The sequence below is a fragment of the Aulostomus chinensis genome, chromosome 12 (assembly GCF_037954235.1).
Source record: "Aulostomus chinensis isolate RoL2024-O1b breed Wild chromosome 12, RoL_Achi_v1.0, whole genome shotgun sequence".
Lineage (NCBI taxonomy): Eukaryota > Metazoa > Chordata > Actinopteri > Syngnathiformes > Aulostomidae > Aulostomus > Aulostomus chinensis.
This window is the reverse complement of record NC_141331.1, coordinates 14,922,644-14,945,440: the sequence shown is the minus strand read 5'-3', so window position 1 is coordinate 14,945,440 and position 22,797 is coordinate 14,922,644. Positions and strand designations below refer to the sequence as shown.

The 22,797-nt window shown below is 43.7% G+C and overlaps 3 protein-coding genes and 1 long non-coding RNA gene across 5 annotated transcripts in view; 2 read left to right on the top strand and 2 right to left on the bottom strand.

Moving 5' to 3' along the window:
• Positions 1-1,387: 1,387 nt before the first annotated feature.
• inpp4aa (inositol polyphosphate-4-phosphatase type I Aa) lies at positions 1,388-18,317 on the top strand. Its single transcript, XM_086220370.1, has 24 exons — positions 1,388-1,492; positions 5,856-6,101; positions 6,203-6,247; positions 6,696-6,814; positions 6,891-7,007; positions 7,216-7,295; positions 7,857-7,974; positions 8,099-8,189; positions 8,324-8,471; positions 9,056-9,186; positions 9,719-9,823; positions 9,905-10,013; positions 10,116-10,133; positions 10,225-10,411; positions 11,342-11,623; positions 11,709-11,856; positions 12,682-12,714; positions 12,810-12,982; positions 13,105-13,228; positions 14,065-14,332; positions 14,638-14,735; positions 14,865-14,977; positions 15,423-15,577; positions 15,676-18,317. Exons 2-24 carry the CDS (start codon positions 5,972-5,974, stop codon positions 15,806-15,808), a joined length of 2,925 nt encoding a protein of 974 aa, XP_086076496.1. The 5' UTR covers positions 1,388-1,492; positions 5,856-5,971; the 3' UTR covers positions 15,809-18,317.
• On the bottom strand, positions 9,473-19,384 carry LOC147252184 (uncharacterized). Its single transcript, XR_015118733.1, has 3 exons — positions 19,179-19,384; positions 18,857-18,973; positions 9,473-9,741 (listed from the first exon to the last, which is right to left on the bottom strand). It is a non-coding gene; the product is annotated as an uncharacterized LOC147252184 (long non-coding RNA).
• LOC147252183 (inosine-uridine preferring nucleoside hydrolase) lies at positions 18,520-22,598 on the top strand. Of its 2 annotated transcripts, none has more exons than XM_086220372.1 (7): positions 18,520-18,996; positions 19,741-19,811; positions 19,906-20,093; positions 20,872-21,051; positions 21,132-21,243; positions 21,462-21,598; positions 21,989-22,598. In XM_086220372.1, exons 1-7 carry the CDS (start codon positions 18,935-18,937, stop codon positions 22,331-22,333), a joined length of 1,095 nt encoding a protein of 364 aa, XP_086076498.1. In that variant the 5' UTR covers positions 18,520-18,934; the 3' UTR covers positions 22,334-22,598. The 2 variants fall into 2 exon arrangements, with proteins under 2 accessions (XP_086076498.1, XP_086076499.1); XM_086220373.1 differs by having other exon boundaries at positions 18,520-19,142.
• Positions 22,545-22,797, bottom strand: part of coa5 (cytochrome C oxidase assembly factor 5) — a 2,078-nt gene continuing 1,825 nt past the window's right edge. The window contains exon 3 of the mRNA XM_086220374.1: positions 22,545-22,797. This exon is cut by the window's right edge and continues 57 nt beyond it. The gene's annotated coding sequence lies outside the window, so the exon portion shown is untranslated.

Here is a 22,797-nt window from a genome sequence, read left to right as displayed (position 1 = left end):
CTCAAATTCATTTTGCGCCACAAAAAACAAAACCGCAGTAATTCAGTGAGGTGAGAATCTCCACCAGAGTTGAAATCTTCCACCTTCACCGCCGAAAAAATAAATCAGCTCAGCAAAGAACTCCCGTTCTCATCTCAAGTCAACTTTTCTGATCATGGTTCTCGAGAGCTCATGCAGAGTTCTCAGACATCCAGGTGGAGCCACTTCCACCTGCACCACCACACACCTGGGATCTACTTGAGGCGCGTCCACGAGTTCCGATACAGCACGGGCGCGGTCCCGAGCCCCGCTCTGATAGGGAGGCAAATAAAAAAAAAGGGTGGGACCTGGTGAGGGCCTTTCAGGGGCCACTCGTGAGTTTCGGCTTCTCAGACTGACGCCGTGAGAGTTTCTACTTTCTGACGGGGTTCCTCTCATTTTTGAGGAATTCAGAGGGAACAGAGGGATTTTAAAAAAAAAAGATATAAACTTAAAATAACTGATGAACTGGATAAATCTGTCCTATAAGATGAACGAATACAGGAAGAAATCAACCGTTTTTATCAGAATAATATTTACTGGCATCACTTCAAGGATTTAATAGAGTTGAAATGTGAAAATAAGAACTTTTTATCAGATAAGCAAACCAGCTAACGTAAAGATGCTTTAACCTCTACTGTTTATCCCAGTAACACCAAATTCACAGCTACTGGCCTGCGTGATGTGTTGCTCCTCATTTATTGGATATGAGAATCATGACACAAATAAAACTCCACAAACGTTGAACCTGAGCTCGTAGATCAGTTTGAATTGAGACGTAACTGATTATCACTTCAAAGTCCATAACAGAATGAAGAGTGCGTTAGAACAAACGCTCTGATGGACGTTACTGACTCTGCACTTGCGTCATGCTAAAGTATGACTTTCTATTTTTACCAAGTCACAGTTGGAAACCAATAGAAATGTAAACGTTCTATCACTGGATTATATTACCGGAACGAATCTCATAATTATGATTTAAATGCTAATAATTTGAACACGTAACTGCCACTGACTTACTTTCTCATACTTTGGCTAATTATGAATACAAATGTTTTTTTCCTATTTTAATTTCAATTTAATGCAGGTTAGTAAAACTCTCAGTGTAATTAGAATTGAATTTATATTTATTAAATTATTTTAAAAGTAACTGGTAAACCTGGTTGACAGTTGGGAGATTATTACATTTACAGAGACCATGTTGTCATTCTTAAGGCCTACTCACAGAAATGAAGTGTCTATAAATTAATTGTAAAGCGTCTGCTAATGTCTTTTTTTTTCTTTCTCTCTCAATTCCGTCTCCATCCCTCCGGGCAGCCGGACAGCGCCTCCCAGCGGACAGAGGAGGCGCAGCGTCTGCTACGTCTGGATGTGTCAGAGGGGGAGTCGGGCGAGTCTCTGACTGCAGACATCGTCGAGAACCCAACCAGGATGCGCACCAATGTGACCAGACGGCTTTGCATCTCTGTGAATGGTATGGATCATTTCCCTTTGCTTGAGTTTATCTACTCGTGTGTGTATGTGTGTGTGTGTGTGTGTGAGAGAGAGAGAGAGAGAGAGAGAGAGTGTGTGTGTGGTTGAGGAGTGTTTGTTCACAGTGATGGATGCTGTCGTGTAATAACTCCACCTCGCAGCAGGAGCGTCAAATGTCGATGTAGCTGTTTTGTTTACATGGCCTGTTGGAGCGGTGCTAACTCCCTGCAGCATCACTGCACGAGACATCATGACGTAAGCGACGATTGTATCCTCACTGATAGAATATAATTACAATATTTTAATTTCTATGTATTTCCATGGAGCCAGTCTGGTAAACAGGCTGGGTGGCACCTTGTGTCACGCGGGATTATAAAGGCCATCAGTGGGTTGATTTGGGATTATGGAGAATACACGTCGTATATGTGTATACAGTATTTATGATACCGGATGTATTGCTTCGGAGGCCTCCCAGATGTTCTCGTCAGTGCGTAAAGATTTACACTTGATCCGTTGAGTCACTCCTACTATGATGTCTTTTAACGTGGATGTGAGACAAATAAAGAGCAAATATTTCTGGCTCACATTTTAGTGAAGGACTTGGATTAGATTACACAGTCCTTGTTTGTGATGAAGAGGATGAGAAACAATGGAAGGCAGCACATCAGGGGCGTGTGAGGCGTCCCAGCTGCACAGCGGTGGTTTCTGAAGCGCAGCTCTGAACGTTCCTCTTATTATCAGGCACACTTTCTTTGCTTTGTGGTCACACTTCCTCTGACAGCTGCTCATGGTTTTGGTCTCTGTGGGTGGAGCCAGCGGTGCTGTTTCAATGCTTCTGTGTCCATGACAAAGATTTGTAATTTAAGTGGATAATAAGTCAAACTCAAGGGGTACAGACGGGCACAGCTCTGCACTGGAAGAGGATCAATAGGTGTAATTTGAGAGACACGGGACAAGGAGCGACGAGGCAGAGGTTGATGACCGAGCGTTTGCTGGGACACAGATCAACAGAGAAGGAGTGGAGGTGTTGGGGAGAGACTTGAGGACACCAGGAGGTGAGGTAGGGAGACAAAAAGAAGAGGGCGTTAGAGAGAGAGTGAGAGACTGCAGTGCAGCCGGTGCTGACAGCATCTGCAGGGTGCCAGCTGTGAGCCGCCGGCAGCACTAAATGGGTCAGTTCTGAAATCCACCAGAATCCTCTCTGCTTCTCTTGATTTCTATCTCTGAATTCATCATTTTACTGGGTGTGGACCTTCGCTTATAGCTGCAACATGTCTCGTGTTGACCTACTTTACAGTGTTGAGGTCAGAGGTCAATCAGCTGTGGAGACTCTTGCCACCGAGGGGCAGGAATATTTAATCACCACACAACAACACTTCATTAGAATCTTTATTACTCTCTCAAATAGACCCCAAACTAATCACTGGCATAACGATTTTCAAGCAAGAAAAGAAAGACAGAAAGAGAGAATGAAGCTTTTCTAGGTTTTGTAGTGATTGTTTGTCTTTTGGTTTATAAATCCAGCTCATTAGCGCCTCAGTAGAAGTTTGCTTGTTACACACTCACAGCTTAGAGATGCATATTCCATGTATCTTTATTGCTAAGGTTTCTACAGAGATTGTTTTTTTCACTTCATAAAACCTCTGAAAATTCCATAAATTTGACGGTTACTCGTGTAACATTATGTTTTGTTTTTTGGAGATTATTTTCTCTCTCTATCAAATGCCAGAAAGTCATACTTCCCTAACAGAATGTCATCAAATCTTTTATGCATTTTTATCCAGCCAACAGTCCAAAGTCTAAAACTGTACCATTTCTAGGGATATAAAACAAACCAAATACTTGAAAGCAGTCAGGGAGCCCACACGCTTTCGCCTAGCAAGCTTGTGCTAATTGTTCGATCCTGCCAAAGACCTAGAACATTCTTCAAGATCCAGATCTACAATTTGATCCGGATCGCCTCCAAAAGTTAATCGCTAGTTCCTTGTAACATTACCAGCAGTTTTTTTTTTTTTTTTTTTTAGATATTCTGCAAACAAGCAAGTAAATCCTCACATTTGACCTGTCGGAACCACACTTGCAATACGTTTTCTGTCATGATTTGTATCGACGAAATCGTGAGCCCGCATGTAGCTGATGGTTGTCAGACATATGTTAGCGTGATGATCCCTGACTCCCTGTGGTTGGTGGGTTTCCTAGAGAGGTTCCCACAGAGCTGCAGGCAGTCCGCAGCGATTGCTGCATGTTAAAAGCTTCCACTGACAATGATTCCCTCTCAGCCTAATGAGGCAGGGCATCCATGCTGGATTTGTCGTCGGCTTTGGTCTCGCATGATGGTGCCAAAACAGCCAAAGAGCTTCACACTCAAGATAGACTGTGAATGTGTGTGAATGTGTGTGTTTAGATGAATTTGACTTTTGTGCAGCATGGGGAGACTCATCTGTAGCGTATGACGTCAAGACACATTCACGTATAAAAATAGACCGGCGTTGGTGAGGTCATTACACGTCAATACACAGTGACACAAAAGCATGCACGCAGACACGCACGCGGGTGCACACACACATACACACACCTGCCTTGGAAGGAAGGAGATGCATAAACCGAGTAGCTATTTGTTGGAGAAACAGGAAATGTTAACCATCGCGTCACATGAGATGGGAACATTTACTCTCTCAGTTTGTGGCAGGTTAGTCCGGTTCATCATCTGACTGTCTCCTCTTTCTCTTCCCCTCTCACATTCTCATCACACACCGTTTTACCTCTTTATTTCCTCCTCCGAGTCTGACCTCACTCTCTGTGTTGCTCATTTCTACTCCGCAGAATACGAGTCAGTAGTAGGTGGACGTAAAAGCCACCGTGTGACACTTGAACTCCTCTTTAGGAAACGTAGCGAGAATTGCAGTAAGGAAATGAGTGAGTGAGGTGAAGGAAATGAAGGGACAACTCCATCAAAGGGTGAAGGCCGGGCTGTTTGTCCTGTCAAATCAGTGTGAGAAGACAAATTAAGGGAAGCCAATGAGGCAATGAGTGGCCATAAGTGTTTCGATGGAGCCAAATCTCCTGCATCGGGGACTTGGCAGTGCCTCAGTTCCTGCTTTCTCTCATAGTTACACGCCGCCACAGTACCAGTTTGGTATAAACAGAAGGAAACTGGAGGAAACTGATTGTCAGTTCTTCCAGATATTAAAAGCCTAGTTTGGAACTTTTACCTGCTCAGAATTCCTAACTAGACCATGCATATCTCCACCAAGTCAACTTCTGACAAACATAATAAGTGCAGTTTTTCTGCATGTTAAACAGATCTGCACAAACATGTTATGGGTTCTTCCTTGGATTCCTAATTGTTTTTGCATAATCTTGTTAAAAGACAGACAGACACACGGATGCCACTGAAGACGTGACATCCCGAAGGGAGGTTATTATACTGAACAAATATTAAAAACCTCAGCGGAAAGGCAGGAAATCTACAGGCAGGGGAAGGTACTCTTAGAAATCCCCCCACAAAGAAGAGGAGATGTGACCTTCCATAATCAAACTGACTTTTCTTCAATCTAAGTTCTATCATCTTGCCAAATCCCATCAAAATCCATCCACAACCCTTCTGACTTATCCAGCTAGAAAACAAACCAGTGCTGGTGATCACATGACCTTCTCAGATGTAATGAGATGAATCCCTTCAGTTGATGCGGTGTGTGCGCGTTTGTGTCACATCTGTGGCTGCTATGCTAACAAGGTCATCAGAAGCGTGTCCAATGTTTAAGCCTATGAAGGACCCCCCCCCCCCCCCCCCCCCCAAGTGAGGCTGGTCTGATGTATCTTGATCCTCATTAACCAGCAGTAAAAATAAATACATACTTTTTTATAGTTTAGTTACATGATCTGCCTGCGCTTGTGTATTTCACATGAATTTTACTGAAACCAGAAGTTTCAAAACACCAGATGAGCAAAAATAGCATCAGGAGAGAGAGCAGGTGCAGGTTGAATCATTCTCAGTTCTGGCTCCTTTCCTACAGCTGTGTGAAAAGTCACACACACACACACACACACACACACACACACACACACACACACACACACCATAAAAAGTTTCCCACTGCCTATATTAGCACATTAGGAGAGGGAGAAGACAACTTGACATCCTCTCACGTTCCGTTCATGCCTGAGCTAAAACTTTGGCGTCTGGGGAGCTCTGAATGTGACGCTGGCTGGAGCAGCATCCTTTACATGACCAATTATAAGCTAATTTTATTGAGCTCAGCTGCCAGTGTTGAAAGGATGACATCAGTATCAAAGTGAGGAAAATGCTTCAGCTGTTTCCATAGAGACCGACAATTATTATATTCCCCCTTTTTTCCTTTCAGGTTCATCAATGACAAGCATATGACCGCTGCGATCGACACACAAGGGCGACACGTATAAGAAGACAAGTTTACGTTTTGGGTCTGGTTGTTTCGCTCTTAGGCCTCTTTATTCTAAAATGCATCCTCAGCCTCGACGGGAATCTGCCATGTCTGGGAAGGAGCGCAGCCCCCGCCATAGGCCGTGGTCGGTGTACCGGGCCAACACGTTTGATCTCTCAGCAGAGATGATGGGGTTGGCGCTGTCAGGTAACTAAGGAACCGCCTCCATGGTAACCTTTTCACTCCACTGATGATGAACTAGCAGGATGTTCAGTGACACTCCCCCCTTTTTTCTCCCCACCCTACAGGCAACAGTCAAGATCCAGATGAGCCTGTGTTAGAGTTTAGTCTGGGTAAGTTCAGGAAAACACACTCTAGCTGTGTGTCTACTTCACCTCAGATGGTATAGATTGTAACTGTAGACAAATGCACTAAATTCTCACAAGTCATCTGAATTATTGAGTTTTTTAATTGAAACTATATTTCTGCTCTAGTTTCAACTATTTATCTCGTAGTAGAACATAGAGCCTGATGGTAAAAGTATCTGGACTCACACACACTGCTGGTTTTAGTGTGTTTGCGTGTGTGTGTGTGTGTGTTTTTAAACTAAATCCTATGTTTAAATTAACTAGTCTTCAGATTATTATAGTAATAAAGTCTCCAGTGACTCTACAGACACAATGTAGTCGTGTCTATTGATTTTTACCACCCCACACTGCTATGTTATGGTGTTATGGCCCTGCTACTGCGCTGCTGTTTGATCCTGCAGGTTTCTAATCTTGTATTCACATGCTAATGCAGCCTGCAGTGAGCTGGTCACTCCCACTCTGGACCGTAAGCCCACCAGCTTTGTGGCTGTCAGCTGCACTACTCCCCCCCAGGCTTTCTGGACCAAGCACGCTCAGACGGAAATCATCGAGGTACGAGACTCTCCTGCCCTTTTGTCCAGCCGGCTGAGGTCGACTTCTGACCCTCTTCGTCTCTCTCTGTCTGCAGGGCACCAGTAACCCCATCTTCCTGAGCAGTATAGCCTTCTTTCAGGACTCTCTGATCACTCAGCAGACTCAGGTCAAGCTTTCTGTCTATGACGTGAAAGATCGTTCCCAGGGCACGGTACGTCTCAAGCCTAGCTTCACATTAAACCAGAACAAATAAGCAGATAAATCCTCCCCTAACCACACTTTACCTCAAACCATCTATTAGGGACACAAACCACGATTAACTGACTGATTTTTGGCCCAGTTGTTAAATGCAGAGGTTTGGGTGAACGCCTCAGAAGTGATGGAGGTACAGTAACTGTGATCATATGTTTCTATGCCAGATGTACATGCTTGGCTCGGCCATGTTTTCTGTGAAGGAGCTGCTGCAGGACAAACACCACCGGCTGCACCTGGCCCTCAGGTAGCAGACACGGCCCCCACCTGCCTGCATGGGTGTTGGGAAATCATCATTACATGTCCTTTCAATCTGATATATTTTCAATATTCAGTTCATTGTCTCGACATTTTGCTCATCCTTCTCATATTTAAGACATAAATCAATCAAAGTATTTTCATGTTAAATTTTAAACATGAATCTAAATGGTTAATGTAAATTTAAATGTTTAACACAAATGTTTAGTCTGAGTTAAATTCTATATGTTAATTTGAAATCTCAAATGTAAACATTTAGGTTTGAAACTTAAATTTAGATTTAATACTTAGGTATGACATGAAACATTTAGAATTAGATATTGTATTTAGATGAAGACTCAACATTTAGATTTACATTTATAATTTATATTTAGATGTAATGTTTAGATTTAAGTTTTTTTTCACATTTAAATATTTTTAATAATTTATGTCTGAAAAGCGTCATCATGTTTTTACATTTCGGTATCCCATAAGCCTTTTCCTCTATCAGTGACAAAATAAGAGCGGTTACTTGCTGGATGACATGTTTCGGTGTAAATGTCGATGTCAGGTCAGCGGAGAGTGAGCGCGTGGGGAACATCACTGTCATAGCCTGGCAGATAGAAGAGAAGCGTGAGCAGAGGGCTCCTGTTGCCCGATTACAGAGAGGAGACACTGTTAACGGACGGGTGAGGTTCAGAGTTACGATTTTGATTGAATTTTTCTGATAAGTGATTTGTTTGAGACTTTTCCAGGTCAGTTAAGGATTTCTGTGATTATGTTTCTCTATATATGTGTGTGTGTGTGTGTCAGATGGTTCTCCCTGTTGATGAAAGCCTGACTGAATCTATGGACATTAAATCCAAGTCTTCATCTTTGTGTAAAGATCCTCTGCTGAAGGCTGGTGAGTGTGTGTGTGTGTGTGTGTGTGTGTGTGTGTGTGTGTGTGTGTGTGTGTGTGTGTGTGTGTCTGTATGAATTACTGTAAATGCTGACCTCTGCTATGAGAGGCCGCTAAATAGTGAGGTCTTGCTCCAGTGTTCGGAGGCGTGATGTCACAGACGTACCGTTTCCCCACCACGGATGGTAACCACCTGCGGGTGCTGGAGCAGATGGCTGAGAGCGTTCTATCCCTGCACATCCCTCGTCAGTTTGTCAAACTGCTGCTGGAGGAAGATGCCGTCAGGTACAGTGCTTTGTCTTGATATAAACAACAGGGAATTTTTAACTGGAGATCCTTTCAAGCAAAGCAGAAACGTGCATTAGTCTAGCCACTGGTGTTGCTAGCGCCATCTTTGGAGGTAGAGAGGGAATGCAACAGCAGGGTGTTGGTTTCTGAGGGACACAGAACTTCCAAATGTTCGGAAACTGCTTGTCACTGGGCAGATATGTGTTATTTTCCTGTCTTATTAAACTTGTCACTGATCTTTAAATACAAGGTGTTTACCATGTTGAACCACTGCTGTGCCGGGTGGATTTAGGTTATTAGCGTTACACATTCCTCCCTCTGCTTTCATTTTCTAATGGTTGACTTCGATGTTGGTAATGTAAGGAGTTTGAAATGCTCCGCTCTTGTACTTCCAGTCTTAAATCAGACACACTGCATTAAATGTGAACTGATGTTTTAGCCCTCAGTTTAGTCCTGCAGACAAGAGGCCAAACCTGATGGTTGTGAAACTAAATTTAGGGTTAAAAAAAAGAATCAGAGCGGTTGTTAAAATAAACCTGTTTCATGATTGAAGCCCAGATAAGTGTCTGTGTGGGGAACAGGGTGTGTGAGCTGGAAGAACTTGGCGAGCTGTCTCCATGTTGGGAGAACCTGAGGAGGCAGATCATCACTCAGTACCAGACCATCATCCTCACCTACCAGGAGACCATAAGTGACCTGCATGAATACAAAGGTGAGAACTAATATTTCTGAAATCAGCTGAAAAACAAGTTGTTCCACTCAGTGCTGAAGAGCTGTCCTCTGTGCAGACGAGTTCTCTGAATCTGAGAAAACCTACTGAAATTACCTGATATGTTGGCTTCGATTCAGCTGTAGTTATGTAGTGCGATATATTAAAAAAAAAATCTCTCTGTATATGTATAAATATATTTGTTTTGAGGAGATTTGCAATCAACAATTCAAATAAGGGGGATAAGGAATGAACAGAAAAGGCTGTGAATCTGTAACTTTTGCTCTCTTGATAATCTCACAACTTTGTGTTATTGATGAAGAAAAGAAAATACAATAAAGAAGACAATGATGAAGTGATAGAGAAAACATCCTAAAAAAATCAGACTATACTGGGTTTAAGTCATGACTGTATCTCCATAGAGATGGTGATGGTGATGGTGATGGTGATGATGATTATGATGATGATGGTGATGATGATGATGGTGATGACGATGATGATGATGGTCTTGTTCATCCATCCTGCACCCTCTCAGGTCCCTCATTTAAGTCGAGCACACTGAAAGCAGAGAGGAAGCTGGAGTTTATTCCTACAAACCTCCACATCCAGAGGATGAGAGTTCTAGGAGAGTCTGGCTATGGTGAGTGCCGCATCTTTCAATCAATGCAGTTTTTTAAGGATCTTTTACGTTGTTTTTAATTGATGTCTGTCTTTCGATCAGACAACACATACGACGTCGTGACCATCGGCGCTCCTGCAGCACACCATCAAGGCTTTAAAGGCTGCGGCCTCCGAAAACTGCTGCACAAGCTAGAGGAAGCCAGGAAACAGTGAGTTGATGTTTCTTCGCACTCAGTGCAACAATTTTCCCCTTCTTCTTTCTATCAATGAATAAAAAAAATCTTTCCTTTTTTTTTGCCTTACTCAATCAGCACTTATGAGGAGGAGAGGTGAGAATATCTGAGCGTGTGTAGTCATCAGTGTTTAGAATGCCACATTTGTACAACCATCCGTTCTGTCTTCTCTGTTTCCTGTACAAAGCTCCGCCTGCTCTGGCTCCAAAGCAATGACATACCAGCCTCAGGATGTGATCAAAGCTAAAGAGCTCATCGGTCAGATTAACACTCTGAAGACGCAAGTGTGTTACTACACTGAGCGTCTGTCCCGAGCTGCCAAGGACCGCTCCGCTAATGCTCTGGAGAGAACGCTGGCCATCCTGAGAGAGAAGGTAGATATAGAGATACAGTAGGTCCCTGAGTGTGACATCACAAACATCAGGTATAGACACCATCCCTCCCTAACCCTAACCTGCTCTATCTGGCTTTGACTATCCATCCATCCATCCATCCATTGTCCTCCGCTTATTCCTGTTAAGGGTTGTGGGGTTGGGGGGGCTGGAGCCTATCCCAGTGTCTACGGGCGAGAGGCGGGGTTCACCCTGGACAGGTCACCAGTCCATCACAGGGCCAACACATAGAGACAGACAACCATTCACACCTACAGTCAATTTAGAGTATCAATCAGCCTCGTCCCCTCTTGATGTCTTTGGACTGTGGGAGGAAGCTGGAGTACCAGAGAGAACCCACACAGGAACAGGGAGAACATGGAGACTCACACAGAAAGATTCCGTGCTCGAGCCGGGACTCGAACCCGGAACCTTCCTGCTGTGAGGCGACAGTGAGGCGACAGTGCTGACCACTGCACCACCATGCAGCCTGGCTTTGACTATTAATCCCTCAATTCTTGCACATTGTCTGGAATGCAAAGGTTCAGCTCATGAAAGCTAAACGTGTCTTCATGATATTGTCCTAGTGACAGCATTTCAGTATTTACATTAAAATGAAATCCAATCCCTGCAAATTAAGATGAATTAAATGAGCTTCCTGTCATAATTGATTATCTTGTGTTATTTGTGTTTCATTTATCAGCAGGAATACACTTCAGTGGACAAAAAAAATGCTTTAGTCAAAAACCCTAATATAACACGGACAAAAAGATTAGCTCTGTAGTCCAAGATTGATAAAAATACGGCAGACACAAAATTAAACTCTCAAAGAGACAAACATTATATTAACAAATATTTGCCCTTTAGCCCTTCAGCGTTTGTTTATATAAACACATATACTCTAACCACATATTGACCTCTGGCCTCCTGCAGACGTGTCAGCTGGTGACGGTGTGTGACTCCAAGCTGCTGTCGTCAGCCATCCTCGCCCTGGCAGCCGCCCGCCCGGACCTCACTCAGCAAAGCACCCCCTCCCCATCCTCCTCCTCTCTCTCACCCTCCTCTCGCTCCCCATCCCGCTCACCGTCCCACCGCCCAACTTCACCATCCCGTTCTGCAACCTCACCCTCTCGCCACACGGCTCCACCTGAGGGCAGCGAGGCGAGTAAAAGCAAGCGCGCCTCCTTGCAGGCAGACATGCACGAGGAGGAGTGGGTAAGAGATAGCCTGTTTAACTTGATCGATGTTGGTGTGGGTTTTCTTTGTGGACACTTTATTTCAGATGAGTGTTTTTGTGCAGGGGAAGATTTGGCTGAATGTAGATAAGAGCCTGGAGTGTGTGATCCAGAGGGTGGACAGACTGCTGCAGCAAGACAAACTGCAGAGTGACAGCAGCTCGGAGGACGTCTTCCTCCTCGCCAACGAGGATCCGAAAAACCCTAAAAAAGGTACGCACACCACAAACACGGTCCCACCCGTACACCTCAGCGCCTGTAGAGAGGGTCAAAATATGTCCGAATTTAATGGAAGATGCTTGGCTTTCAACGTGGTCAGAGGTATTTTGTTTGTTGACTCCTGGCATCGCTGTTTACAGGTATCTGTCACGATCAAAATGAGGCCACCTGATGTAACTTGTTCCCACAATTTTATTTGAAGGATTTAAAAAAACAAAAGTTATATCTTATGACCATAAAGTGTATAATTTTCTCCGTCAGTGTCACTGTGGAGCTCCGTTGATGGTAGACTTTAAGAATCTGCAAATTTCATTCACTTTGAATCTGCTTGAATTTTACATTTAAATCTTGTAACATTGATCATCTAACAGTAGACCTGCAACGATTTACCGATCAAAAGACAATTAATGGCAATTGTTTCGGTCTTTTTTTAAAAGCAAAAATGTCACACGTCACACTTTCCTGTCTTTTATGACAGAAAACGAAGAGCCTTTAGCTTTCAGATGGTCAGATGATGCAAACAAGCAGTTTCAACATGTCACTTTGGAAAATTGTGATGAGAAGATTCATTGATTAATCTTAAGAAATTATTGGCAGATAAATTGATGATGAAAATAATGGTCCTGCTTTACCTATGAAGTATCCATAGTAGCAAGGATGCTTTCTGAATCTATGTCTTTATGTCTGTAAAGACGACCATCGTATCATCGTCTTCATCAGAATCTCATCGCCCTCCCTTCCACACACTCCATCACATCTTCACTTCATCGCTGTTGTAAAACAAAATCAAATTTCTGTTGTACTTTCTCTCACTGGCAGGAAACAGTCCAGAGGCAGAGAAGAAATCCCCAGGTAAGACTGGAATCAAGAAGAAGAAGAAGCAGTTCAATCTTGTGAACACTTTACCTGTGACTTACATACTAAACGCGTTTGTGGTGTGTGTGCAGGTGAGTGGAGCGAGGCTCTCTACCCCCTCCTCACCACGCTGACCGACTGCACCTCTCTGATGAGTGACAAGGCCAAGAAGGCCATGGTGTTTCTGCTGATGCAGGACAGCGCACCCACCATCGCCATGAGCCTCACCATGCAGTACCGCCGCGATGTTGTCTTCTGCCAGACGGTACGTCAGCCTCCTTCTCTCAAACTCAGAAACAGAACTAATAAACATGCAGCGCTGCATGCTCGCGTGTCATTTCGCAGTATTTGATGACTCATAGCTGATATGAGCTGTGCTGCTTCCAGCTGACGGCTCTGATCTGCGGCTTCATCCTCAAGCTGAGGAACTGTCTGTGTGACTCGGGCTTCCTCAGACAGCTGCACACCATCGGGCTCCTGGTGCAGTATGAGGGTCTGCTCAGCACCTATGGTAACACATTTGTGTGCTCGTACACAAAAGTATCATCACGCACAAAAGAGAAAACATGAGCAAGTGCACCACATGCTTTAAAGTTATGAAGTTATCTTGACTGACAATATGAATGTTGATTCCATCAAAGAAATGGACTGACCAGTTTATAAAATGGTATAGCCGATACAAACTCATCAAAGGATTATAATTACTATTAGCATTATAATATGTTGAGGCATATTTTGCCTTTTTAAGTACACACATTTAGGTGTGTTGAGCTCTCAACGATATTTTTCATGGCTGCATCCATTCTTTGTGAGTCGAGAATGCAGAAAAGTTGTCTGCTAATGCGAGTGAATTGATTCAACTGAACGCGCCCGCTGGTCACGCTCGTTCACGGTAGCACCCGCGGGGAAGGATCATGGTTTATTTGTGTATGTGCTGGTATAATGTGGATTATACCAGCTTTTAAACTGAGTGTTTGGCAGTTTTGCTCTTGTTTTTGTTGATGTAGCTATGTTCAGCCATCCATCGTTACATTCGTCTCAAGCTAAGTACGTGGTATGTGGCCGGCTCTTGTGTTTTCTGGTGTTTGAAAGAAGTGATGCAGGAGGGAAAAATATCAACGTAAGCTCAAAACTCTTATTTGTGATTACCTGAAAGGCAAAACACATTTGTTTGGGTGAGGTAAGCTTGAGGTATCTTGCAAGCCAAAAGACAAAACCGCTAACATCTTGTGGAGGTAATTATATCAGTTTTTCTGTTTTGCGTTTTGGAGGGAACTGTTTGTTGATTTCCAGACCTTGACCGTAAGTATTAATACCTGAACCTCTGTGATAATTTGCTTCCCACAGGGGAGGAGCTGGCCATGCTGGAGGATATGAGTGTTGGAGTGACGGACCTGAGAAATGTCACCTTTAAAATTACCCAAGCAACCTCAGGGTTCAGCCCGGATATGCTGCCCGTGATCACCGGAAACAGGAACGGCTTTAACGTCAGGGTTCCGATGCCGGGGTCGATATTTGACACTCTGCCACGGGAGATCCAGAACGGGATGCTGCTGCGCGTGCAGCCGGTCCTGTTCAACGTGGGCATCAATGAACAGCAGACGCTGGCTGAGAAGTAAGACACCAGAGGACCTCTATGTCTGCTCCTCTCCGACACCTTTTTACATACATCATGTGTCCTTTTACTTTAAAAGGGGAGTAACTATTTTATCAAAATGACCTTTGTGCATGCGCAAGTTTTTTCAGTCGACTAATTAGCTTCGTTGTTGATGGAGGCTTAAATGTTGACTGAAGGGAAGGTGAGGGAATGAAAGTTACTTGAATAAGATGTTAAAAAAACAACCTGTCTCATGTAAAATAACTGGAACGAACAAGCCAGCAATTACATTTCAATATTTGATTATTTGATCATGCGTTCAGGTTCGGAGACACATCGTTGCAGGAAGTGATCAACATGGAGAGCATGGCCCGCCTCAGCTTGTACTACGACCAGTTTAAAGAGGTCCTGCCTGAAGACTGTGAGTCCACTCACACACACACACACACACACACACACACACACACACACACACACACACACACACACACACACACACTAGGAGGAGACATCCATTGCTTGACCTCCTCACTCTCTGTTTCCTCCTCAGGCTTGCCTCGCTCCCGCAGCTCCACCAGCATGCCTGATCTGCTCAAAATGCTCAGCCAGAATGTGAATGCCAAGAAAAGCAAGAACGTGGAGATTTTGTGGCAGGCTGCCGAGGTACATTTGCATCTCGTGGGTTTTTTTTTTTTGTGGTTGTTTTTTTGCACCCAAATAGAAGCCTTTATTTCTTTATTTTGTACATTTTTAATTTTCAAAGAGTTACTATTATTTTTGAGACATTATAACAAGTAACTGGACTTAAATGGAGGACCCACAGCCGTCTGATAGCATCCTGTTGTACAACTCCTATGAGAATGTTGGCCAAGGTTCACTATTATTGGAAGGTGTGCGTGTTTGTGTTTGTGTGTATGTGCACAAATTGTTGCACAAAGACATGTGCTGTGACATGTATGTAGCATGTACGTCTTCATGTTCAGGGTTAGAAATGCAGGATACATGTGTGTATCACCAAATGAAGACATAAAAGCTTTTCTTCTCTGACTCTAAGCATCAACAACCTCTTCTTTCTTTCCCCTCCTACGTGTTCCTCTACTCACTGAAGGCCTGCCGCCGCTTGAACGGAGTCCGTTTCACCAGCTGTAAGAGCGCCAAGGACCGCACAGCCATGTCTCTGACCCTGGAGCAGTGTCAGATCCTGCAGCAGGAGCACGCCCTCGCCCCACAGATCTTCTACCAAGCCCTGGACTGTATGCGCAGGTCAGCTGATGATGTTGATGATGAGTGGCAAAAAAATAAATCTCCTCACACTGTTGCACCAAATGCTCATCAGATAAATAACGTGTTGTCCTTCACAGCGAGGGCTGCAGAAGAGAGAACACCATGAAGAACGTGGGATGTCGTAAATACGCCTTTAACTCCCTCCAGCTCAAAGCCTTTCCCAAGCAGTATCGCCCTCCGGAGGGGACGTACGGGAAAGTGGAGACTTAATCGGACTCCTTCACATGGAGGAACCCGCTGAAGGGGATAATGATGATAGCACCACACAAACAACAACATAAATTGTTGCGCTTAGCCACTGTTAAGAAGATAGATTCATGTCCAAGTGCCAGTGCTACTGTAGATTGTTTTATAGCCGTTCTCTTCTCAGTAGTACTAGAATCACACACTTTTCACCGCCAGTGACATCATCACCAGTGCGCAGACGACATTCTTGACCGCTGCTATTGTTTGATGTTGTCAGTTAAAGGATAAGGCTGGTCATATTCTATATTTTTCTTATTGATATTCTTATGGAGAAAAAAAATACAACACCATCAATTATTTGATGTCATCCTCCTTGCCACACACACTGTTCTGTCACAAGCAAAAAAAACAAACAAAAAAAAAGTCACCACATGTGTATTAATCCTGTGACTCATGTTCAATGTTTGTTAAAAGCCACAATTCGCAGTTCATTTAGTAAAATTACTGGAGCTTTTTTAAAACAAGAAACTGCACTTTTGTGATCAGTTTTTAAAGATTTGCACCTCAAGCTGAGCGCAGAAAAGCGGGCAGTAAAGTGAGGCAGTGCTGACAGACGAGCATGAATGCTGCATTTGTTGACAATAAGAAAAAATCATAATGACAGTCTTATGTTTTAAAATGATATTTCACCCCAAAACGTATATTTTTCCTCCAAGTACCCACAATTAATGGTATTGAGCCCATGAAGATGTTTTTCCCTCCTGCATCACTTCTTTTTGACTGCAGATGCAGAAAGAACCAGCCACGTATATTTAGCCTGGAGCTAACAATGCCTGAGGGCTGACAACGGCAACATTTCCCAAAAATGTCAGATTACAAACACTCAAGGGCATTGTCCTGCGTAAACCACATCTTCTTTATCCAGAAAACACTCAGTAATTCACAAACTAGCTAAAAACACACTGTGAACTAGCATGAGCGAGTGGGTTCACTTAAATGCGCTACATCGGGGTGGTACAGAACCAGAGGGGTTAAAGCTTGGTTGTTTTGTACTCAAATTACTGAATGAAGAAGGTGTGGATTATACCACATGAGGCACTGGAGAGTTTGGACTTTTTTTTATATAAATTCTGCTGTCGCTTGCTGTTACTCACAGTTAGCTGCAAGCTAAAGCTGTGTAGCCGGCTCTCTGCATTCGTGACTCACAAAGAGGAGGGAAAAAAGTTTCCGTGATTTCTCCTCATCTACTTGTGAATCCTTGAGAGGCGAAATACACTTTTTAGGTGAACTATGACTTTAAGGCAACATCAGGCACAATGTTTCTGTTGGATTCACTCATTTTCAATCTTTTCAGTGAAGCTGGAATGAAGGAGATGCCTTGGATGCCATTTTACTCGTTGAATATGGTCATTTCAGCAAGGAGCCACAAATTAAACGTCGTGCAGAAGCAGCAACAGCAGATGTGCTTTACAAAAACAAACATCATTATCTGTTGAGCTATTTCTCCGGACCTAAAATTGACTGGAATCTGTTAAAGTCAAAGCACTGACTGTTAAATTTGGTTTGTCTGAGTCTCCTGACATCTTGTCTTTTTTTTTTTCTCATGTAAGAACTGAAAGACAGATCTTTGTTACAGTGACATCTCATCGAACGTGACTGGGACGGTTCCTCCGATGCTGAAGGGGAACGAGTTGATAAACGGTGATGCATCACATTATCCAGTAATGCTAGCATATCTACCGGTAGTTAAGACAGGATTATGCGGCACTATATTGGTGTGTTTACCCTTCAAACGTGGGTTTTTGCAGCACTCCCTTGAAATATGCATAAGTTTGCAAATCGAAATTAGAAAAAAAAAAGAAAAAAAAAAAGGTCATTTGAACGTGCATGGAAATTAAAATCTGTATACTGTTGCAAATACGAGTACCCATGAGCATTTGTTTTTGGACCGAATTCAAACATATTGCATTATTATTATTATTATTATAGCTACCATCAGCATCACCCCTTCTATTATTTGTTTACAGCTCTGATGTATCTTACTGTACAATATTTATAGACACAGCGGATTTTATTTTGTAAATATTATTTTGCTTACAGGTATTTATGTTGATATGGCTGGTGTCATAGTTGAATCTATTGTTAACGAGTAAGTTATTACCAGTTGTACACGCACACAGGTGGATCAAGGGAGACCTGGGTAACGAATAAAAGCTTCTCGATGCCAAACAAGCGCGCCGGTGTGTTAATGGAACATTTTGGTTGGGGAAAATAAACTGAAAAACAAAAGGAATGAGAAAACGCAACAAACAAAAAAAATGTGCTTTAGTATTCGTTGTCTTAACCGGAGGAGGAGAGTTTGCAAATACTTGCATTGACATCTTACAGGATTTTAAATTCTCACATCTTTTCTAGGCCGAAAACATGTTTCAGTTTCGGGCTGATAATAATAATGATAATATTGATTGATATCATTTTCCTTACAGTAGAATTATTTTCTATAAGTGTGTTTGAATGAACAAAACACTATGTTTGGAGATTTTTCTATTAACAAAATGTAAAAAATAAATCTGAAATCAGAAATGAACTTTCATAGTTTACTAACGGCTAATTTAGAGTTTTCCCAACAATGTTCTTAACTGAACGAGCCTTCTTTTGTCTTTCAGATATTTCAACAAATATTTTATTTTCCTTTAAGAATTTCTCCGGAAGTGACGTATTTGGCATAGATTGTCTACGAGATGGATGTTCTCACAAGGAACTGACTGCCGAACCAAACGTTGAACCATTGATTAATTACCTTATTCAAAAATTTGAGACCGCACGATAACAGTCTTTAAAAATAATCTAATTCAACCTGCAAATTTAACTAAGCGAATTAAATTGGAATCAAAGACATTTTGCGTAATTAGTAAATTATTTTATTTATTTCGCTCCTTTTCCCGCCTCCCCCACTTGCAGACGATGTACTGTCACACTCGCTTCCTCAGTTGACTTATTAGCCTCTATAGTTTATATGATTAGTGAAGATGATTGGTTCGTTTACAGGTGTAGAAGGTTTACTTAGCTCACCGGGCGTCTCTTCGCCTACGGCAGCGAGGGGAGTGAGGCATCTTCTCGGCTCGCCTGTATCGCCTACCAGCTTCCTCCATGGCGCGGATGGCCCGGCGGTTCATAGTTTCAGTTTGCCTACAACGTGGCGAAGTGAGAAGGTGAGACAGACGTACACAGACGTATTGACATTGCTGCATGAAGCATTTAACTCTCGACATCCGAGCCGCTGGCGGTCAGACAGTAGTCCCAACCTTTGGGGCAAAAGTTGAACCAAGTTGAACCTGCAGACCAAGCAAGCTAAGCGGTGAGTGTTCTTGCTACATGGTGAGGACTAGAATACCTATTAAATCTGCAGAATGAGGTCCTCACATCATCAAAGGCCCGTTTGAAGGCTAGGACCTGGTTTGGGGCGGCACGGTGGTGCAGAGGTGCAGTGGTCATCACTGTCACCTCACAGCAGGCAAGTTCCGGGTTTGAGCGCGGGATCTTTCTGTGTTAGTCTCATTGTTCTCCCTGTTCCTGTGTGGGTTCTCTCTGGTACTCCAGCTTCCTCCCACAGTCCAAAGACATCAAGAGGGGACGAGGCTGATTGATACTCTAAATTGACTGTAGGTGTGACTGTGAGTGTGAATGGTTGTCTGTCTCTATGTGTTGGTGCTGTGATGGACTGGTGACCTGTCCAGGGTTAACCCCGCCTCTCACCCAATATCAGCTGGGTTAGACTCCAGGGCTCGGGAATGCATTATTTTACGTGAAAGTCCTCACTAAGATTTAAGTCCAAGGATCTGTCTGTCTGTCTGTGTGTGCGTTGGCGGGGCGGGGGGGGGGGGGGGGGGGGGGGTGATGGCACACTGGCGAGAACTCCTTAAGTTAACATTCTTCCTCCCTCTGGCTGCTCAAAGGTTGTTTGCTGCAGTGAGAGGAAAACCCCCCGCAGACACACACTTCAGTCACTACTGCTCACACTCCTCAGGTAGGTGTGTTCACATCCAGATGTGAATAAATCGGGGAGGTCAGAGTGACCATTTCGGGCAGGAGTAGTTAGTCCATCAATCTGTTCTCTGCAGGGTCCAGGATGAGGAAGAAGCTGCTGGCGGATGTGGACACTGGGGTGGATGACGCTCAGGCCCTCATGTTGGCGCTGGCCGCCCCCAACGTGGAGCTCCTGGGCATCACCTGTGTGAATGGAAACACCACGGTGGAGAACGTGTGTAAGAACACACTACGTGTTCTCCACGTTTGTCAGAAACTGCAGGTGTGTGTGTGTGTGCGCGTGCGCGCAACTATTTTTGACCATATTTCAAGACATTGAAGACCACAACAAAACTGGAATTTCCTGCCATCATGTGACATTTACCAAACACCCGCACAAAGAGTTGTTGTCGTTCAAGCCACATGACTCGAGGGCGGGAGTTAGTCAAGCAGTAAACCTCAGCTGGTGGAAGATTGCTGGAACACTTGTCACAGCTGGACGTTGTTGTTGAGGCTGCAAAACCTGATGAGTCCTCACGGGCTTGAAGGTTCTTAGCTGATGTTTCATAACGCACTCATCGCCAGGCTCTTTGACGTGCAGGACTGGAAGGCGATGAAGTGCCATCAACAGATGCAGCCTGTAGTTCCAGTCTAATATCTGGAACTGATTTGGAGTCCCGTGGTCACATAACTTGGAAACCGTTGAAAAAAGAAACTACATTTTTTGCATTTTTTTCTTTAAACCCCCCCCCCCCCCCCAAAAAAAGAAAGAAATTAATGAATGTCATAGTAAGAAATTCATATGTTGCGTGTCCTTTACTCCGGTCTAGTTCTAATGTCTGTGTCTCATTTGGAGTCGCTGGGTAACAAAATAGAAGCATTTAGCTGTGTATGAAATAACAAGTCACTTTGCACTAAAATATTCTTAGGATGCAGTAATGTGAGTAAAAAGAAGTTTCCTTTATTGACCGTGACGAATGCACTAACGAGAGCTGTGTCCTGTTGTTGAGTCCATTTTAATCGAACCTGAAAGCCGCTGTGCTTCTCCTTCCATGTGAAAGATTCCGGTGTTTAAAGGTGCAGCTAAGCCGATCCTGGGGGACTGCATTGATGCAGGACACTTCCACGGGGAGGACGGACTAGGAGACGCTCCCGACCCCAGCGCTCCCGGTCTGGACCTGGTTCAGGAGGAAGGTGCTGTGTCAGCTATGATCAGGATTGTCAATGAGAACCCAGGAGAGGTGAGAGTGAGACGTGAGGTGGCTCTGGGCGTGTGTGTGTGTGTGTGTGTGTATATTTAATTTTGTACGTCTTCCCTCAGGTGTCTCTGGTTGCCACAGCACCCCTCACTAATCTGGCCCTGGCTGTAAGGATGGATCCGTCTTTGCCGAGCAAACTCCGAGCGCTCTACATCATGGGGGGAAACACTGAATGTCAGTAAAAACATCAGTTGGGTGTGTTTATGCTGTTATAAAAGACAAAAATCTACTTTTATCAAATCTGCTGGCCTGTGGGAGTTTACTTAGTTGTCTCATGTGTTTTTCAAACGAATATAAAAGGCGTTTGGTCAAAGAACATGCTGTTCATCTGTTTTGGTTTTTATAACCATTGTTCACACACTTATCACTCTTCTTCTGTGGTGGTTTTTCAGCTCGGGGGAACACCACAGTATGTGCAGAATTTAATTTCGCAGCAGATCCGGAAGCTGCCTACATCGTCCTGAAGGAGTACCGCTGTCCCACCTACTTGGCCTGCTGGGAGTTCACCTGCTACAGTAAACTGTCCTGGGTGAGGCTCCTGTATACTACTGTCCAAAACACAGCATTAACTGAGTCTAAACAGGAAGTGATGCGTCTGACGGGCTACATTTTTCAGAACTGAGCAAAGTATAAGTTTCTTACTGGGTTCTCACCCCAATTAAAAAGGAAAAAAAGTAAGGTTCCACTGCTACTATCTGTCTCAGACTATTCCAACTTTCCTGGATAGATACATGATCTGGGGTTCTGGCTCTAAGGTTCTCCGTGGTCGTCTCTGTACATTCCAAGGGGAGAGATGTGTGTTCCCATGTTGAGAACAGATTGTTTTCTGCTGGAGGTTTTCATGATTTTGTCACAGGAGAAAGTCAAGCAGCTGTAATAATACAACACAAGTAGTTTTACATTTCTCTGGTTTCCACAGGAGTTCTGTGATGCCTGGTTAGCGCAGGATACCGATAAAGCTCGCTTCATGAGGCGGATCTTCCACCACAGCATCGAGGCATCACAAAGTGAGCTCCAGAAAGAGTTTGTCGCTGGCACAGGTTTCATTTCCTGTGACTCGTATGCGATGGCTGCTGCTGTGGACGAGTCATTCATCCTGGAGAGTGATGAGTTTCCTGTTAGCGTGGAGCTGGCGGGCACAAACACCAGAGGCATGATGATCGTGGACACGATAGGCTTGATGAAGAAAGACCACAAGGCCTTCATCATGAAGAAGGTGGACATGGACAAGTTCAGACAGATGATGATGGCAGCTTTGAAGTAACGGGACACGCGTGACTCCTTATTTCCAACCAAGAGAAGCAGCATTCTTCTACACTGTTAATTTTCTTTAGTAGAAATGAAGAACTACATGAGAATTAAAAAAAAAAAAACTAATTGTGCACTGTCTTGCAACTGCACTTGTATCAAAGCTGTAACTGTACCTCAATTGATGATGCCGTCGTAAAATGACTGCAGGTCTTTTACATTTCAGAAAATTAAACATTTTTAATTATGGTTTATTGCAGTTTTCCATAACACAACACACACATTCATTAAGAATATATACTTAAACAACTTAATATTCTAGAAGTTCAGGACAGAATTTCAGCACTGCGCTGATGGAAGTTAGTTCTCCTTTAAGCGTCACTGTTCTGGAACCAGACGTGGTTCTTGCTACGTCTCAGGAGCGTGTGGAGCTGCACACGGATCGTCAGGAGTGTCGGCGGTCACTCAACTACGCAGCGG